We start from the raw sequence: 20,996 nt of genomic DNA on the forward strand, positions 1-20,996 counted from the left end.
GGCATTTTATAATGTTTTTAATCAACCAGGGGATGAAATATTATGCCAGAGATGCTTTCAATAAAGCTTAACATGCTTCTTGCGCACAGGATATTCCTTTTAGGAGACGACTGTGCAAATTGTGCATTATTATAAACATGCAGAAATGAGAACTGATCAATGACTGAAAAAATACAGGTGTGCATAAAAATATATTTCATATTTTGTACTTTCACTCCCTGCCAGTTGTTGTATTGGTGGAAAGAGGTTGTAATACACATTCATGATGAGTAGATGATAGTCATATATGATTACATGCCGTTCAGCAGGAGAGAAATGTTGGTATGGCGGCATCACTGCAATGAAAGCTGTACAATAAATCCTGGGTTGTAATATCTGTCATCAAATGAATAGAACAGAAACATGGTTTTACAGTCCATTGAAAATGTCATGGTTCATTAGTAGAACCTGCAGCTCGAAAGTGATCCGTTTAAAACCCGAACACAACGTTTTTGAATCCATCAGGCCTTCCACATGCAGTGCAAAACATGTGGAATAAAGCCACACAGAGAACGGAAATGCAACGCCACCGCTGTTAAAATATATAAACTTAACGAAACCTGCATCTTAGACCACCACCACAGTCTGGATTTCCACTTCGTCAGGTGAAGCAATGACATACTGCTCCTCTTGCTCGATTGGCTCAATGTTCTCGGCTGTTACCATTGTAACTGTGGTGTGGGGCGTCTCGATGGCGCCCTCTGTTGTCGCGGTAAGGAGGGTGCCATCGCTAATGGCATTTGCAAGTGTCATTGCCACCTGTTCGGTCAAACTCTCTGGTGTGGCGATTGTGATGGTGTCTCCGCAGTCCGAGATGCCGGGCGTTTCGTCGGCGGCCACGTTACGCACGATGATCTGGTGTCCTCCGTGTGATTGGCTCACGATTTGCTGCACCACCTTCATGATGTGACTGTCCATCTGAAGTCAAGACACATTGAGCAATGTGGTTAACTCTATTTGTTTTTGTTTTTTACCTTGCTAATATTTGCTTTAAGTTGACATTGACAAAAGTGAAAAATGACCTGCTGCTGACTGTCTTGAATTATTGCCAGTTCCTCCCCTTGAGCTTCTTCCTCAACTGGTGCCTGCAAAAACATGAGACAGAATCTGTATTTTTAACAAAATCATAGTGCTTATATTGCAACAACTAATCTCTCAATGGATACGTTTTTAGATAAATATTTGGCCGTCCATTTTATTGATTATAAACATATTATTAAATACACACTACCGTTAGAAGGTTTGAGGCCAGTATGATTTAAAAATAATAATAATAATAATTAAAATAGTTTTATTCAGCAAAGACGCATTAAACCGAAGATTTATCAAAGGTGACAGTAATGTGACAAATAATTTCTATTTCAAATAAATGCTGTTTTTTTTAAGTGTCCATTCATCAAAAGAATACTTACAAAAATAAAATCATGGTTTCCATAAAAATATGAAGCAGCACAACTGTTTTAAACATTGATAATAATAATAATAATAATAATAATAAACATTTCTTGAGTGAAAAAAATCGATTATTGATTAATCGCGAGTATGTTATGGACGAGAATGAATCGATTATTAAATTTTCAAAAATCGATTTTTTATTTAAATTTTTTTTTTCTTTTTTTTCATTATTTTATTTTGTAAAAAATGTTATACTGGAAGTTGAACGTCACGAACGCGCCCAGTTCCAGTTAGCAAGCGCGTGTAACGGCAGCCAGAGCGAGTGAGAGCAGGTGTGTAAAATGGAAGAACCAGGAACGAGCAACCAACCGATCCACCCAGCTCCATCTGGGCTCAAAGCAAGCGTGTGGATTCATTTTGGTTTTCATGGCAGGAGCTCTAAACATGTTGATAGAACGCATGCCGTCTGTCGACATTGCCACACTAAACTGAAGTACTGCGGCAATACGAGCAACTTGAGGGCCCACATTTCCCGCTAAATTGGACAATTTTCTTCTAGAACGTAGGGCTGCACAATTAATCGAATTTCTAATCGCGATTACGTAATCGTTCAAAGCCGCGATAAAAAAATAAAATAAAATAAAAAAATCCACTCTGCGTGCATTTAGCATGTTATGTTATGAGAGGCGAATCACAACTACTTCAGAAAACCCAGCACAATAGGAACTACCAGGCAGTGACGTATGTGTACGCTGAAATAAAAAGTATTTCACCTCAGAAAAACGGACGTTCCTGTCCTGTCAGCCGTTATACTGTACTCATAGCGCACACTCTTCAAATGCACGCGCAAATGCGGAGGCGCGCGCCGTGTATCGCTTCACTGTATATAAAGTGCAAAGGAAACTACGAGCATGCAACGTTGTTACGTTGTAAATTAGTAAGTCATGAAATAAAAGTAAAATACCAATAAATCACGTTACTGGTACGTCGTGTGTTAGCTGAGGAGGATTTGCATGCAGGTATGATTTTCATTCTATTCACCAGGAGGAGCAGTTTCCATGTTTCATTAACAGTTCTTGTTAGTATTGTGTATTCACCATGGTAACTGTCGTTTCAATATTAACCCCAAAATGCCACTTTATTTTCACTTTGTGTTATTTTTTTATATTTGTAAAAGACTGGTGGCTCATACCAACATTGTATTAACAGAAGCTAGTTTGGGACTGCTATTTAATATCTTTAGCTGAACACCTTGTCTTTCTAGAAGAAAATTGTCCAATTTCTACAGTATGTTGGTTCTGATCTACTTCCTAAAGGAAATAAGCCTTTCATTTATTTGTTATTGTTTAGTTCAACTTGATGAGTCACAACACAATGTGATGTATTCATTTCTGTGTTCTACAGAACATAAGCTACATACAAATAATTCTGAAGTTATAACTACACGACACAGAAAGTGCTTTGAGTTGTTGTTACTCAATAAAAGAGTTAAATAAATAATAATAATAATAATTAAATAATTCAGCAGCTGACTTTTTTTAATACTGCAATCACTTTGTAGAGTATTTTCGTTTACTGTTGTGAACTGGAAAATCAATAATCGCTAATCGAGAATCGTTAATAATCGAAAATCGACTGTAATCGAATCGGGACTTCAATAATCGTAATCGAATCGAATCGGGAAATCAGACAGATTAACCACCCCTAGTATTTTACTGTATTTTTGATCAAACAAATGTAGTCTTAGTGAGAATAAGAGACTTCTTTCAAAAACATTTAAAAAAATCTCCAAACTTTTGTTGTGTACATAATGGTGAAAATCATGTACACTCACCTAAAGGATTATTAGGAACACCATACTAATACTGTGTTTGACCCCCTTTCGCCTTCAGAACTGCCTTAATTCTACGTGGCATTGATTCAACAAGGTGCTGAAAGCATTCTTTAGAAATGTTGGCCCATATTGATAGGATAGCATCTTGCAGTTGATGGAGATTTGTGGGATGCACATCCAGGGCACGAAGCTCCCGTTCCACCACATCCCAAAGATGCTCTATTGGGTTGAGATCTGGTGACTGTGGGGGCCATTTTAGTACAGTGAACTCATTGTCATGTTCAAGAAACCAATTTGAAATGATTCGAGCTTTGTGACATGGTGCATTATCCTGCTGGAAGAAGCCATCAGAGGATGGGTACATGTTGGTCATAAAGGGATGGACATGGTCAGAAACAATGCTCAGGTAGGCCGTGGCATTTAAACGATGCCCAGTTGGCACTAAGGGGCCTAAAGTGTGCCAAGAAAACATCCCCCACACCATTACACCACCACCACCAGCCTGCACAGTGGTAACAAGGCATGATGGATCCATGTTCTCATTCTGTTTACGCCAAATTCCGACTCTACCATCTGAATGTCTCAACAGAAATCGAGACTCATCAGACCAGGCAACATTTTTACAGGCTTCAACTGTCCAATTTTGGTGAGCTCATGCAAATTGTAGCCTCTTTTTCCTATTTGTAGTGGAGATGAGTGGTACCCAGTGGGGTCTTCTGCTGTTGTAGCCCATCCGCCTCAAGGTTGTGCATGTTGTGGCTTCACAAATGCTTTGCTGCATACCTCGGTTGTAACGAGTGGTTATTTCAGTCAAAGTTGCTCTTCTATCAGCTTGAATCAGTCGGCCCATTCTCCTCTGACCTCCAGTATCAACAAGGCATTTTCGCCCACAGGACTGCCGCATACTGGATGTTTTTCCCTTTTCACACCATTCTTTGTAAACCCTAGAAATGGTTGTGCGTGAAAATCCCAGTAACTGAGCAGATTGTGAAATACTCAGACCGGCCCGTCAGGTACCAGGAGTTCAGGAGATTGTCTTGACCAGGACCACACCCCTAAATGCATTGAAGCAACTGCCATGTGATTGGTTGATTAGATAATTGCATTAATGCGAACAGGTGTTCCTAATAATCCTTTAGGTGAGTGTATATTGCCGGTATACATGTAATGACATGAAAATATCCGAAAACTAATTCAAATTAAAACAAAAGACATCAAATTGGTTGGAAATCTCATGTCACATAGCAAGCATATAGTAACACAAATGACGCATTTACCCCTATGATGTATTCCTGAGTGTCGGCCACTACTGAGGAGAACTCCACCAGCACAGCATGAGGGTCGTCTGATACGATAGTGGTGGAGACGTTCTCAGCCGTCACCTCCTGCTCATCAGAGCTCCCTGCGTGTTCAGAGTCCTTCTGCTGCGTAGCGAAACAGCCTCCTGACCACACGCACACAAACATACAGTCATTACCAATGACAACTGTAAAGGGCCTTTCACACCAAGAATGATAACACTCTGTTTATTATAAGCACACGCTACAGTTTTGTCATCTGGTGCTTTAAATGCTCTTTAAAGCTGGTTGGGCTCTGATTGGCTGTCAATGTTTTGATCATTTATCAGCCGGAAAAAAATTGCTTTGATAGTGATTTTAACAATGTCGTTCCTCTGTGTCGTTATCGTTGAAGTGTGAACTAATTTTAAAACGATATCTTTAGTTATTATCCTTGGTGTGAATGGGTCTTAATGATGTCTATAAATAGCTTAAACGAGTCTCTCAAGTGTCCTCACGTTTTTGAGAAAAATTCGAGCTTTTTTTCATCTCATCAGCCTCTGATAAGTACGGAGCCCCCCTAGTCCCACTTTGGCAAAAAAAAAAATATTATAACTATCTTGTGGCCTCAAGATAGTAACTCGTGGCCTCAAGATAGTAACTCGTGGCCTCAAGATACTAACTCGTGGCCTCAAGATAGTAACTCGTGGCCTCAAGATAGTATATCTCGTGGCCTCAAGATAGTAACTCGTGGCCTCAAGATACTAACTCGTGGCCTCAAGATAGTAACTCGTGGCCTCAAGATACTAACTCGTGGCCACGAGAAAGTGAGTTTTTTCAAGGCGAACGTTTCCATGTTAATGTTTCCATGGCGACGCGTCACGCGATACACTGCAGCCACAATTATACTGTATGACAGATGTGTCGCTTTTATTTCGCTTTTCCTTTTTTATTCAAAATATTCACAAACTTGCTTACCATGTCATCAACTAGCCTAAGTATCTGATATTCCGATTCTCACATACGTGTAAGTGAGTGTGTTGTTTAAAAACCTTTATAAATAATCTTGATCTATAATAACGTTATGGGCGCTGCAATGTTGTCCGTCGGATTTACAGCACGTGAATTCATCAGTTTCTCCCGAAATAAATGCAAGAAAGTGGCCGGTGAACTGAGAAGAATAGAGTAAACTTTATAGTTCCTTCTTGACTCTTGCACTATGTTTGTCTAATATGAATAACACATGTCGGGAAATTATATGAATAGATATTATTGCTGCTTCCACAGACATCAGTGTGTTTTACAAACTCCAAATGTATTGTTTTACTCGTGCTTATGTATTTAAATATCTGAAACCAAAAATAAACATTATGAAGTTGAAAAACTGCTTAGTTGTGATGACAGCGCTGAACGCGTCCGACTCTGGGCTCGTTTAAAAACCTTTATAAATAATCTTGATCTATAATAACATGAGATGGGCGCTGCAATGTTGTCCTGTCAGTCGGATTTACAGCACGTAAATTCATCAGTTTCTCCCGAAATAAATGCAAAAAAGTGGCCCGTGAACTGAGAAGAATAGAGTAAACTTTATAGTTCCTTGTCTTGCACTATGTTTGTCTAATATGAATAACACATGTCGGCAAATTATATTTGAATAGATTGTTGCTGCTTCACAGACATCAGTGTGTTTTACAAACTCCAAATGTATTGTTTTACTCGTGCTTATGTGTATTTAAATATCTGAAACCAAAAATAAACATTATGAAGTTGAAAAAACTGCTTAGTTGTGATGACAGCGCTGAACGCGTCTGACTCTGGCTCAGCGCCAGCCAATGCGCGAAGTTTGAATCTGGCAGCACTGAACATTCTAAATGTGGCGCCGTACTCTCAGGGGCTAGTTGATGACATGGTAAGCAAGTTTGTGAATATTTTGAATAAAAAAGGAAAAGCGAAATAAAAGCGACACATCTGTCATACAGTATAATTGTGGCTGCAGTGTATCGCGTGACGCGTCGCCATGGAAACATTAAAGGGAACGTTCGCCTTTAAAAAACTTACTTTCTCGTGGCCACGAGTTAGTATCTTGAGGCCACGAGTTACTATCTTGAGGCCACGAGTTAGTATCTTGAGGCCACGAGTTACTATCTTGAGGCCACGAGTTAGTATCTTGAGGCCACGAGTTACTATCTTGAGGCCACGAGTTAGTATCTTGAGGCCACGAGTTACTATCTTGAGGCCACGAGTTACTATCTTGAGGCCACGAGATAGTATCTTGAGGCCACGAGATGGTATCTTGAGGCCACGAGATAGTTATAATTTTTTTTTTTTTTTTTTTGACAAAGTGGGATTATAATTTTTTTTTTTACAAAGTGGGACTATAATTTTTTTTTTTTTTGACAAAGTGGGACTATAATTTTTTTTTTTTGACAAAGTGGGACTATAATTTTTTTTTTTTTTTACAAAGTGGGACTATAATTTTTTTTGCCAAAGTGGGACTAGGGGGGCTCCGTAGATAAGTCTTAAAGACACAGTAAGCGATTTCTGACAAAGACTGTTGATATTTGTAATCAACCCAAACAAACACGCCCCTCCCTTCATTGCTCCGTCCCCAAAATGCTCGAACGCACAATGCAAGAGTGGATGTCTCTTTATCATAGCTGTAGCGAAAAGGAAGAACAAAAAATTAACACACAGTACACAAGAGTAAATACAAGCAAGAGTTGATTGTTTGTCGCCAGCAGCTCTAGAAACAATGACACTCAAAACTGTCCTGTTACTAACATTACAAGAGCTAACATTACAACAGCAGCATATCTTGGTCCTGTGAAACATAGCAAAAACAATGTTACTCGCGTATGGAGCAGAAACAACTCAACCTCTGAGTCTGTTTTCAGCCTTCCTGCTTCGGCCTTTCAAGCGCTGGAAAGCTTTTCTAATATTAATGCCGGTCCTAAAGCTCTTGTCTGATCATAACCCTTCTTTGCCACTGATATTCCTCTGACCTTTTTTCTTTTGTAATGTCTCTCAGCCATCTCTCTTTCTACAGTCTTTCTTCAAATCTCCCTCTTGCTCACTCTCTCTCCTCCCCCATCATGAATAGACACGCCCCCTTACTGCTGATTGGCTCACTCTCCTCCCCCATCATGAGTGGGCACGCCTCCTACTGCTGATTGGCTCTCTCTCTCCTCCCCATTCATGAGTAGACACGCCCCCTACTGCTGATTGGCTCACTCTCCTCCCCCATCATGAGTGGGCACGCCCCCTACTGCTGATTGACTACAAGTGTGTTGTGCTGCACGGTCCGATCCACTTTCAACAGCGTTTCTCAGAAATCACTTACTGCACCTTTAACAAAATACAAATATGTGGCTCAAAAGGGCTTGAAATCCATATCCATATCAGACATGTCATTTCAAGACATGAAAAAAAAAGTTTAATTCAATACAAAATAGCAATATAAACACTTATCCATTTAGACAATCTGCCCCTAAGAAATATTTATAGATTTTGTAGCTTATATTTAGGACTTTTAATATGCCAGAAATATATACAGTGAGGAAAATAAGTATTTGAACACCCTGCTATTTTGCAAGTTCTCCCACTTAGAAATCATGGAGGGGTCTGAAATTGTCATCGTAGGTTCATGTCCACTGTGAGAGACATAATCTAAAAAAAAAAATCCAGAAATCACAATGTATGATTTTTTAACTATTTATTTGTATGATACAGCTGCAAATAAGTATTTGAACACCTGAGAAAATCAATGTTAATATTTGGTACAGTAGCCTTTGTTTGCAATTACAGAGGTCAAACGTTTCCTGTAGTTTTTCACCAGGTTTGCACACACTGCAGGAGGGATTTTGGCCCACTCCTCCACACAGATCTTCTCTAGATCAGTCAGGTTTCTGGGCTGTCGCTGAGAAACACGGAGTTTGAGCTCCCTCCAAAGATTCTCTATTGGGTTTAGGTCTGGAGACTGGCTAGGCCACGCCAGAACCTTGATATGCTTCTTACAGAGCCACTCCTTCGGGTCATTGTCATGTTGGAAGACCCAGCCTCGACCCATCTTCAATGCTCTAACTGAGGGAAGGAGGTTGTTCCCCAAAATCTCGCAATACATGGCCCCGGTCATCCTCTCCTTAATACAGTACAGTCGCCCTGTCCCATGTGCAGAAAAACACCCCCAAAGCATGATGCTACCACCTCCATGCTTCACAGTAGGGATGGTGTTCTTGGGATGGTACTCATCATTCTTCTTCCTCCAAACACGTTTAGTGGAATTATGACCAAAAAGTTCTATTTTGGTCTCATCTGACCACATGACTTTCTCCCATGAATCCTCTGGATCATCCAAATGGTCATTGGCAAACTTAAGACGGGCCTTGACATGTGCTGGTTTAAGCAGGGGAAACTTCCGTGCCATGCATGATTTCAAACCATGACGTCTTAGTGTATTACCAACAGTAACCCTGGAAACGGTGGTCCCAGCTCTTTTCAGGTCATTGACCAGCTCCTCCCGTGTAGTTCTGGGCTGATTTCTCACCTTTCTTAGGATCATTGAGACCCCACGAGGTGAGATCTTGCATGGAGCCCCAGTCCGAGGGAGATTGACAGTCATGTTTAGCTTCTTCCATTTTCTAATGATTGCTCCAACAGTGGACCTTTTTTCACCAAGCTGCTTGGCAATTTCCCCGTAGCCCTTTCCAGCCTTGTGGAGGTGTACAATTTTGTCTCTAGTGTCTTTGGACAGCTCTTTGGTCTTGGCCATGTGAGTAGTTGGATTCTTACTGATTGTATGGGGTGGACAGGTGTCTTTATGCAGCTAACGACCTCAAACAGGTGCATCTAATGTAGGATAATAAATGGAGTGGAGGTGGACATTTTAAAGGCAGACTAACAGGTCTTTGAGGGTCAGAATTCTAGCTGATAGACAGGTGTTCAAATACTTATTTGCAGCTGTATCATACAAATAAATAGTTAAAAAATCATATATTGTGATTTCTGGATTTCTTTTTTAGATTATGTCTCTCACAGTGGACATGCACCTACGATGACAATTTCAGACCCCTCCATGATTTCCAAATGGGAGAACTTGCAAAATAGCAGGGTGTTCAAATACTTATTTTCCTCACTGTATATACATATATATATTATATTTATGCTGACCTTGTTTACTAGTTGTCGTCGAACATTCACTTCAGTATTGGTGTTTCAATTCATTTGAATGGTTAATTAATATCAATTCTACGTATTTACAAACCTTTAGCTCGCAGGTGGCGGTTCAGCGTTCCATGCTCAGCAAAGCCCCGCCCACATTTCGAGCACTTGAAGGGTTTTTCTCCCGTATGATGTCGGATGTGACGTACTAAAGCGCTTTTTTCCCGGAAGCCACGGGAGCAGTGCGTACACACGTATGGCTTTTCGTCTGCATGAGTGCGATGGTGGACCTGCAGGGCATTCTGGAACACAACGGATATGAGTCGGCATGAAACCGAAGTTGTGATAGTCTTTTCTTCAGAACTTAATTTTGTCCAACAGGAATTTATTGGATGCTTGTTTTTTTGCTATTTCTGTGATCTCATGTGAGTGACAGGTTGTCCTGCCACCGCACCAGTAAATCACTCATAATAAATACTGCAATATTGCATAAAAAAAAAAGAATGATCAATTAAAATTTTCATTATGACTTTACGGATGACACTAGCTATGTTTCCATCCACCTATTTTTATGTGCATTTTGAGATATAGCATAAAAAACACCAGATGGAAATTCCAAGATTGAGGCAGATATTTTTTTTTATCCGATAAGACATGAACATAAACTAAGAAACACAATTACAGAATAAATCCCTCTATGCACAACAGAAAACTCATGTGACTTTGCCTCAACAGTGGATGTGATTGGATAGCTGGACTTAGCAGAGACTAATTTCATTGCACAGCACCGATCATTCTGAAATGTCTCAGCCAAAGTCTGTCAACAGAATTATTTGGTTTAATTCCCTCCCAGAAGCGTATCAAACACCAGCATTCGAACACAAAGTAGCATGTCAGCGTTTACGGTGTACTAAAATGTAATAATTTTATGATGTACTAAAAAAGAGCCACAGTTTCTTCCCCGATTGCAGCAACTTCCATTTTTATTACAGATATTTTGCGCCAATTTCCCAGGAAGTGACAATTTTGTTCTCTTGAACACGAAATGGAAACGCTGCTCCAATCGCAAATTTTTTTACAAGTTAAACTCTGGATGGAAACATATCTACTGTATAAACCCAAGGATTGTTTTTGCATATTGTTCTTCTGTGGTGTCTCACCTTGGTCTTGTAACTCTTGTCACAGAAGCTGCAATGGTACGGCCTATCGTCCGAATGAGCTCTCATGTGTTCCCGCACGTGTCCGATGGCTTTAAACTGTTTGCCGCACTCTCCGCATTTGTACCGCCGCTCGCTGACGTGCGTCTCCATGTGTTTCTTCAGCACGTAGCCTGTCAGAAACTCCTTCTGACATGTTAAGCACTTAAAAGGCTTATAACCTGTGGAGGGAAAAAATACACCTTTGAAAAAGTTTTCATAATTAGGTCCCACTTTATATTAAAGGGATAGTTCACCCAAAATTGAAAATTAGCCCATGATTTACTCACCCTCAAGCCATCCTAGGTGTATATGACTTTCTTCTTTCAGACGAATACAATCAGAGATATATTAAACTTCCAAGCTTTATAATGGGAGTGAATGGCTGGAGAAAATTTTAAGCCCAAAAAAGTGCATCCATCCATCATTAAAGTAATCCATATGGCTCCAGGGGGTTAATTTGCGTTTGTGTAAGGAAAATATCCATATTTAAAACTTTATAAAATATAATCACTAGCTTCTGACAGACGGCCGTACACATCGATTTACGGTGGAAGAGTGACCCGGTGCACAACGAATTAGCAAAAACACTGGCCGCGAATTAGCCATTTTGAAGAGAAATGTCGGAGGATTTCTATATAATAGAAGAGGAGCTTCAGTTTGTTGCACAGCCCTATTTGTTTAAACCACGAGAGGCTTCTAAGCTTACGATACTCCTTGCTTGTTGCATGTAAGAGTTGGGTTACTCTTGTGGCGCAAGTCGACTTGCATAGTATCCGTACGGTCGTCTGGTGGAAGCTAGTTATTTTAGATTAGAAAGTTATAAATATAGATGTTTTTTCATACAAAAACCCATGGCTTCGCTTTAGAAGGCCTTTATTAACCCCCCGGAGCCGTGTGGAGTATTTTTATCATGGATGGATGCACTTTTTTGGCTTCAAATTTTCTCCAGCCATTCACACCCATTATAAAGCACGGATTAGCCAGGACATTTTTTTATATAACTCCGGATGTATTCGTCTGAAAGAAGAATGTCATGTACACCTAGGATGGCTTGAGGGTGAGTAAATCATGGGGTAATTTTCATTTTTGGGTGAACTATCCCTTTAAGTGTCTTTAACTACTATGTACCGAGATTTAGATTAATCAATTGATATAATGCACAAATTGTGCAGATTCATGTATTTACATTGTACTCATATTTATAAAATACCTGCATGTAATTACATCTGAGATTAATTTCTGTAATTACATGCATAATTACAATGCAGAGCCTTCCCTTACTTCATAACCCACCCTTAAACCTAACCATGTCACCAAACATGTCCCTAACCTTACCTGTATCCCACCTCAATGGCAGTAAAAGTGTTTGGCAAAATAAAATGTAAACATAGTAGTTAAAGACACCTAATATAAAGTGTGACTCATACTTACATAATTAATACATTTAACATTTAATAAGTAGGTTTGTGGGAAATTAATAAATTGCTTTTAAATGGGGCCTACCAACATGCCCTTTGACATGGACCCTCAGGTAGGCCAATGTCTTGAACATGCGCTCACAGTGAGGACATTTGTATAATTTTGACTCAACAGGTTCTCCTTCCTTCACAGGTGAATCCTACCATGGATAAAAAGAGTTTGAAGTCTCATTTGTGTTGTTCTGCAATTTTATTGTAATAAAATGTGCCACCACGACCTTATAAACTCACCTGCGCCTCTTCGGACACGGTCTCAACACACTCTTCTGTCACCTGGATGTCAGTGAGTCTGGTCTCGGCCTCAGGAGACTGCAGGATGGCTTTAGGTGATCGGGCCTCTGCCTGCTCAGCTGCCTCTGTGGCTTCTGTCTCCAGCGCGATGCCAGAGTTGATGATGGCCTGGCAGATTAGATTGTCGGCTTCAACCACAGACGCAGTTTGAGGCTGAGACACCACCTGTTACGGACAGAGCAGAGAACGGCCTTAAAAAGCAACTACTTCTATCATTCAAAAGTTTGGGGTCAATAAGGGTTTTTAATGTTTTTGAGCCTTGTGCTCACCAAGGTTGCATTTATTTGATTAAAAATACAGTAAAAACAGTAATATTGTGGGATATTACAATTTAAAATAACTGTTTTGCCATGTTAATCTGTTTTAAATTGTAATTTATTCCTGTGATATCAAAGCTGAATTTTCAGCATCATTAATCCAGTTCTCAGCGTCACATGATTCTTCAGAAATGCGTCCCATGATTCTTTGATGAATAGAAGTCTTTACTGTCACTTTTGATCAATTTAATGTGTCCTTGCTGAATAAAAGTACTACTTTTTTACTGACCTACCCTTTTAAACACGTGAATCTCATTTTTTTAGGATAAATACAAACATCGTAATATTTTTAGTGAGTTCCTTCTTTGAAAAATTATGTTTTTTCTTTGTTAAAACTATAAAGTAAATAAAAGTATTTTAGTATTTTAAACAAATCATTGTAATAATGCCCATTTTAATGATAATTATTCATTGTAACACTTTACAATAAGGTTAACTTTGTTAATATGCATTAAATACTGTTAACATTAGTTAATGATTTAGGCATCATTAACAAACAATAATAATAAAAAAGATCTCAAGATAAATGCTAATTTATAAATATACTATTGTTCTTTGATTATTTATATTTGTTCATAATACATTCATTTAAAATGTTAAACATGTGTGTGTAGAAATTAACATTAACCTAGATTAAAAATACAGTAAATGTATTTCTTATTGTTAGTTTGTGAAATCTAACACATTAAGTAATGTTGTCAAATTGTATAATGTTCAGCTATTATAGTACATTTTCCATGTAAAGAAAACTTAATTGTTGAAACTATGGATAATGAAATGTAAAAATATTATAATTATAAATATTAAATAATCAATGTAAAAAATAAAAAATAAATTCAAATCATATGAAACATTAAAATGATCAATATTATGTTTAAAAATGGCAAGGGGAAATCCAACCAAGCAAACAGACAACCAAGCAAAATCTTTAACGTGGACAAACCTTGTCTTATGCTTAAATATAAAAACAATCGCAGCCTCCCAATAAGCAAAATGTTTTTGTTTCAATTAGTGCAATTCAACATGCTGTTTTGCATAATATACTATGTCTGTTAGTCTCAGACCTGTTGCACTTGTCCTAGCACCTCGATCTGGATGATCTCCTGGCCAGCTTCCACCACTCTCACAACAGGAATTTGCTCCTTCTCAGCTTCAGGATGTGACGGCTGAACTTCTAGAACGATACCCAACAGTGGCAGAATCAGAAAACCTCCCTTTTACAACAGTTGTCACATTAAAAACAAAACACTATTGTGACACGAACAAATCAGCTAAAAATGTTGGCCAACAACAACCATGTCCTACGGATATTTTCAAACGACACCCTTCTATCACTGAAAAGGTCACTATGAAAAGCCATTGTGAGATGCGAATTACCTTTCTGAACTCCATCTTTGCTGACGAGTATCTCTTTACACTGACTGTAGCGGATCTTCTCAGTGCAAGGCGTGAGAGACTTCAGATGTCTGGTGAGGGCTCCGGACTCTCTGAACGCAAGTCCACACTGATTGCAGCGGTACGGACGCTCATCTACAGAAGAAAATTACATCATGATTTGATTCCTCAAAAGACAACCTTGAAAACTTAAAGGAAACCTATTATACTTTACATTTTCAACTCTCTTTAGTGAGAAATGTCGCTGTTTGAGCATGAAAAAGGTCTATAAAGTTACTCCAAAGTCATATTCTCCATATCAGCGCGTACCGTTTCTGAACTCCCTGAAACGCCTCTATTGTAGTCTTGAGTTTTCTTCCATCACAGTGTCCCTCATTTTAAATAATTCCTACCCAAGGCATATGCAAATTAAAGGGGCGGGGCCTGGTTGAGTTAGTAAGTAGTGTTGAAACTCGCGGTTATGATAAGGGGCGTGACATTTCCCAAACACGCTAAAAGTGGTTGACCAATCACAACACACTAATCCAGCCTACCAATCAGAGCGCATTGTGCTTTTCAGAAGGAGGAGCTTTATAGAGACAGGAACTAAATAGAGCGTTTCTGACAGACAGGAAAGAGAGGTGCTGCAAAATTCAAGAATGAAAACCTATTCTAGTAGACCACAAAAACAAAATCAAGACTTTGATCTAAATGATATAACTTTGATATAACTTTCACAACCTAGTATAGTCCAATATAATGGACTATAGATTTACCTGTGTGTCGACGCTTGTGTCGGATCAACGAACCCTTGGTCCTAAACGCAGTCTCACATATTTCACACTTAAAATCCTTCTGATCGGTGTGCGTGAACATGTGGGTTCTCAGAATATTTGTCTAAGGGACATAGAAATGGATCAATTTTAAAACTGATTCACAAATATGACACATAGCAGTATTTAAATGCATAAAAAGTGATCAAATATTGTACCGTTTTAAAGGTCTTATCACATATCTCACAGATGTATCGTCCCTCTGTGTTTAACTTCCAAACCACTTTTGCAGGACTGGGACTGTCATCCTCGCTCGCAGAGCATCTTCTCTTTTTTCCTCCAGCTGCCGCCTTTTTATCCGTCTTGTCTAAAAGAACAAAGCAACTTCATTTAGTGCCAAAACAAAGACAGATGGACTGGTAAATTACGTTAAATTCACCCCCAAATGATCCCATTGTAATCATACTGTATATAACTATGGAGAGCAGATGTCTTGTTTGGCTTTGGACGACCCTGTATTTAAGACAAATTCAAATAAGTTGGGACATCATGAAAAGGTCCTGTCCCATTAAAATTGGGCTTCTGCCCCCCCCTCCTCCCCTAAAAAAATCAATGACAATGATATTTTACTGACTTTAATAACAAAAAGTGCAGTACCTGCACTGGACGTTCCCGCTTCATCAGATGAACAGTCATTTTCACTTATTTTCACCTCAATGGAAGCACCTTCATTAGGGACAACATTTGTCTGAGGGAGGAGACAGACAGATATTTCCTACAATGACCTCAAGGTACATTTTTACATTTACAGATTGTCCAGTCTTGGATTACTTTTCAAAATATAGGGTCAGTAAGATTTTTTTTTAAATGTTTTAGAAAGAAGTCTCTTCTGCTCACCAAGGCTGCATTTATTTGACCAAAAACAAAGTAAAAACTGGAATATTGTGAAACATTATTAAAATTATTAGTACTATTTAAATACTTTTTCAAATGTATTTTATGGCAAAGCTGAATTTTCAGCATCATTACTCCAGTCTTCACATGATCCTTCAGAAATCATTCTTATATGATGATTTTATGCTCAAGAAGCATTTCTGCTTATGCTGAAAACAGTTGTGCTGCTTAAAGTGACCCCTATTATGATATTAGTATTTTAGGTTCATCGTGTTTAGGTTAACATGCATCCAAGGTGAAAAAAAATAACAAATAAATAAACTTAGATTTTCTCGTAATATGAATTGCCAGTCTGGCAAAATGACCCAGTCTGTTGTGATTGGTCACTCTGCTCTGATTGGTCAGATGGCCCAGTCTGTTGTGATTGGTCTACTCTGCTCTGATTGGTCAGATAACCCAGTCTGTTGTGATTGGTCTACTCTGCTCTGATTGGTCAGATGACCCAGTCTGTTGTGATTGGTCACTCTGCTCTGATTGGTCAGATGGCCCAGTCTGTTGTGATTGGTCTACTCTGCTCTGATTGGTCAGATAACCCAGTCTGTTGTGATTGGTCTACTCTGCTCTGATTGGTCAGATGACCCAGTCTGTTGTGATTGGTCACTCTGCTCTGATTGGTCAGATGGCCCAGTCTGTTGTGATTGGTCTACTCTGCTCTGATTGGTCAGATAACCCAGTCTGTTGTGATTGGTCTACTCTGCTCTGATTGGTCAGATGACCCAGTCTGTTGTGATTGGTCACTCTGCTCTGATTGGTCAGATGGCCCAGTCTGTTGTGATTGGTCTACTCTGCTCTGATTGGTCAGATAACCCAGTCTGTTGTGATTGGTCACTCTGCTCTGATTGGTCAGATGGCCCAGTCTGTTGTGATTGGTCACTCTGCTCTGATTGGTCAGATGACCCAGTCTGTTGTGATTGGTCTACTCTGCTCTGATTGGTCAAATGACCTAGTCTGTTGTGATTGGTCTACTCTGCTCTGATTGGTCAGATGACCCAGTCTGTTGTGATTGGTCTACTCTGCTCTGATTGGTCAGATAACCCAGTCTGTTGTGATTGGTCTACTCTGCTCTGATAGGTCAGATGACCCAGTCTGTTGTGATTGGTCACTCTGCTCTGATTGGTCAGATGGCCCAGTCTGTTGTGATTGGTCTACTCTGCTCTGATTGGTCAGATAACCCAGTCTGTTGTGATTGGTCTACTCTGCTCTGATTGGTCAGATGACCCAGTCTGTTGTGATTGGTCACTCTGCTCTGATTGGTCAGATGGCCCAGTCTGTTGTGATTGGTCTACTCTGCTCTGATTGGTCAGATAACCCAGTCTGTTGTGATTGGTCACTCTGCTCTGATTGGTCAGATGGCCCAGTCTGTTGTGATTGGTCACCCTGCTCTGATTGGTCAGATGACCCAGTCTGTTGTGATTGGTCTACTCTGCTCTGATTGGTCAAATGACCTAGTCTGTTGTGATTGGTCTACTCTGCTCTGATTGGTCAGATGACCCAGTCTGTTGTGATTGGTCTACTCTGCTCTGATTGGTCAGATGGCCCAGTCTGTTGTGATTGGTCTACTCTGCTCTGATTGGTCAGATGGCCCAGTCTGTTGTGATTGGTCTACTCTGCTCTGCTTGGTCAGATGACCCAGTCTGTTGTGATTGGTCTACTCTGCTCTGATTGGTCAGATGACCCAGTCTGTTGTGATTGGTCTACTCTGCTCTGATTGGTCAGATGACCCAGTCTGTTGTGATTGGTCTACTCTGCTCTGATTGGTCAGATGGCCCAGTCTGTTGTGATTGGTCTACTCTGCTCTGCTTGGTCAGATGACCCAGTCTGTTGTGATTGGTCTACTCTGCTCTGATTGGTCAGATGACCCAGTCTGTTGTGATTGGTCTACTCTGCTCTGCTTGGTCAGATGACCCAGTCTGTTGTGATTGGTCTACTCTGCTCTGCTTGGTCAGATGACCCAGTCTGTTGTGATTGGTCTACTCTGCTCTGATAGGTCAGATGACCCAGTCTGTTGTGATTGGTCACTCTGCTCTGATTGGTCAGATGGCCCAGTCTGTTGTGATTGGTCTACTCTGCTCTGATTGGTCAGATAACCCAGTCTGTTGTGATTGGTCTACTCTGCTCTGATTGGTCAGATGACCCAGTCTGTTGTGATTGGTCACTCTGCTCTGATTGGTCAGATGGCCCAGTCTGTTGTGATTGGTCTACTCTGCTCTGATTGGTCAGATAACCCAGTCTGTTGTGATTGGTCACTCTGCTCTGATTGGTCAGATGGCCCAGTCTGTTGTGATTGGTCACCCTGCTCTGATTGGTCAGATGACCCAGTCTGTTGTGATTGGTCTACTCTGCTCTGATTGGTCAAATGACCTAGTCTGTTGTGATTGGTCTACTCTGCTCTGATTGGTCAGATGACCCAGTCTGTTGTGATTGGTCTACTCTGCTCTGATTGGTCAGATGGCCCAGTCTGTTGTGATTGGTCTACTCTGCTCTGATTGGTCAGATGGCCCAGTCTGTTGTGATTGGTCTACTCTGCTCTGCTTGGTCAGATGACCCAGTCTGTTGTGATTGGTCTACTCTGCTCTGATTGGTCAGATGACCCAGTCTGTTGTGATTGGTCTACTCTGCTCTGATTGGTCAGATGACCCAGTCTGTTGTGATTGGTCTACTCTGCTCTGATTGGTCAGATGGCCCAGTCTGTTGTGATTGGTCTACTCTGCTCTGCTTGGTCAGATGACCCAGTCTGTTGTGATTGGTCTACTCTGCTCTGATTGGTCAGATGACCCAGTCTGTTGTGATTGGTCTACTCTGCTCTGCTTGGTCAGATGACCCAGTCTGTTGTGATTGGTCTACTCTGCTCTGCTTGGTCAGATGACCCAGTCTGTTGTGATTGGTCTACTCTGCTCTGATTGGTCAGATGACCCAGTCTGTTGTGATTGGTCTACTCTGCTCTGATTGGTCAACTGCTGAAAATTTGAAAGAACAGCAGTTATTTGAAACAGAAATCTTTGTAACGTTATGTCTTTACTGTCACTTTGAACAAATATGTCCGCTGAAGAGTAAAAGTAGTAATTTCTTTCAAAAATAAAATCTAACTGATCCCAAACTTTGAACGTGTATGTGAATCAACGTGAATACAAACATTTATTTTAGGTGAAATGTTTTTAAAGTAAAAGATAATAACATGGCATGTTTGGCTGTACAGTTTACTTTGCATGCATTTAACGTACAGTATGTTGATGAATAAAAAAGTCACAAAGCATCCCAGAAATTACTACTCGTTTTGCTGGTTTATATGGTTAATCTCAGGGAGATTTTCCCCAACAAGAAATATGTACAATAAAGTCACTCTGGATGTGAAAGTATCCGCTCAGTAAGGAATGATAACAATAACACACAGACCTGATGGTCTTGCAGAGGACGCTTGCAGTTCCTGTTGAGTTTATGTTGGATGAAAGCATCCAGAGCAGAAAACTCCTCCAGACATCTGCCACATTTATGAATATCCTCATCTGACAGGGAACACAAACATACTAACCTAACTTCAATTTGACAGATCATGCACATTGTGAAATTATCTGTGCAAAGTTAAACAAAGAATGAAATAAACAAGTATTTGAATCTAAAATAAATCACATTTTCACACAGATGTGGCATAATTTTTTGCATCTAAAAAAGTTGCTATAAGCAAAATAAATAGATTTATAAGATACACATTAAACAGTAAATAATTAAATATCATTTATTAATTGTGCATTTAGGACAGAAAATGCTAGCAAGAAAGACAAAGCAATTTTATTCCATTAATATTTAAAACGTAATTTCCATCACAAAATGCATAATTTAAGGTGCAACTGACTTTGTTGTGGAAATGGCCATTGTGTTTCTTTTATATAAAAATCTACATGATCAAAATTGTCTGCTGCCTTGCAGTTTTAATATCAGTCTTTACTGTTGCAGCAAGAACATGGATGAGCTGTTAGATCTTCTTCATCCAATACAGTACGATGCTAAGCAGCATTAGCAGCCTAAACATGCTGCTCAAACATAACATTGCAGCTAATGGAGACTTTGCTAGCGTGACTGAACGACCCAAAGTCAGGCCCACACATTTAATCGCGTTTTTACTATGTGATTGTGTCCCGTAACACTGGCTCTACCTTCGTCTCCAAGAGTGGTTTGGATGGTGATGATGTTGCTATGCTCCGTTTGGTCGGTAACTGTTGCTGCCGTATTATTATTTTCTTCAGTCATGTCGTTCCAGACCTCCGTCTCTGTCGCAACGCTTCAGCAAGGAAAACATGGCGGATTTACGACCTCGTAGTCATAACAACAAAAGGGCGGCGAGTTGAGCGTGAGCGAGCAGCACGTCATTGTAAATTCAAAAGAAAGGCGCGCTCCGCTCACTCATATTCTCCTGTCAAATCAGTTCTTTCGAAAACCGGTCAGGGTTCAGCAACATTATTACATATCGCTGTTTATTAAGTATTTTATTTATAATATATAGTTATATTTGATACGTATGTTAATCGTAATTTCATGTGTCCAATCCCAGGCTACATTTATTTTGGACTTTTTTTCTGCCTTAAAGGGATAGCTCATAGTTTGTCATCGTTTACTCACCCTCTTGTTGTTCCAAAACTTGTATGAATTTCTTTCCTCTGTTGAAGTAAAAATATGTTTTCACGAATGTTGGTAACCTTAAACCAGACAGTTGACCCTGGCACCCATTGACTTCCATAGTAGTTTTTTTTTTTTTTTTCTACTATGTGAGTCAATGGGTGTTGTCAACTGTTTGGTTACCAAAATTCTTCAAAATATCCTCTTTTGTGTTCAACAGAGGAAAGAAACTCATACAGGTGTGGATCAACATGAGGGTGAGTAAATGATGACACATTTTTCATTTTTGGGTGAACT

At 39.8% G+C, this 20,996-nt stretch overlaps 1 protein-coding gene across 2 annotated transcripts; it reads right to left on the reverse strand.

Annotated features, from left to right (window-relative positions):
* On the reverse strand, window positions 1–20,374 carry e4f1 (E4F transcription factor 1). Of its 2 annotated transcripts, none has more exons than XM_084406517.1 (14): window positions 20,240–20,374; window positions 19,482–19,591; window positions 15,792–15,882; window positions 15,353–15,501; window positions 15,138–15,258; window positions 14,365–14,517; window positions 14,052–14,161; window positions 12,611–12,835; window positions 12,405–12,519; window positions 10,863–11,080; window positions 9,806–10,004; window positions 4,546–4,712; window positions 1,062–1,124; window positions 1–957 (listed from the first exon to the last, which is right to left on the reverse strand). In XM_084406517.1, the coding sequence occupies exons 1-14, from the start codon at window positions 20,331–20,333 to the stop codon at window positions 607–609; spliced, it is 2,166 nt and encodes a 721-aa protein (XP_084262643.1). In that variant the 5' UTR covers window positions 20,334–20,374; the 3' UTR covers window positions 1–606. The 2 variants fall into 2 exon arrangements, with proteins under 2 accessions (XP_084262643.1, XP_084262642.1); XM_084406516.1 differs by having other exon boundaries at window positions 19,482–19,612.
* Window positions 20,375–20,996: the final 622 nt, after the last annotated feature.

The sequence above is a fragment of the Rutilus rutilus genome (assembly GCF_951802725.1).
Source record: "Rutilus rutilus genome assembly, chromosome: 1".
Lineage (NCBI taxonomy): Eukaryota > Metazoa > Chordata > Actinopteri > Cypriniformes > Leuciscidae > Rutilus > Rutilus rutilus.

Bases quoted from the DNA above. Each gene is read 5' to 3' on its own strand.
- e4f1 (XM_084406516.1), bottom strand. From the start codon at position 20,333: ATGACTGAAGAAAATAATAATACGGCAGCAACAGTTACCGACCAAACG. The intron at 15,259-15,352 runs GTACAATATTTG...TATGTCCCTTAG, and splicing joins GTGATAAGACCTTTAAAACG to ACAAATATTCTGAGAACCCA. The intron at 10,005-10,862 runs GTGAGACACCAC...GTTGTGTTCCAG, and splicing joins ACAAGAGTTACAAGACCAAG to AATGCCCTGCAGGTCCACCA.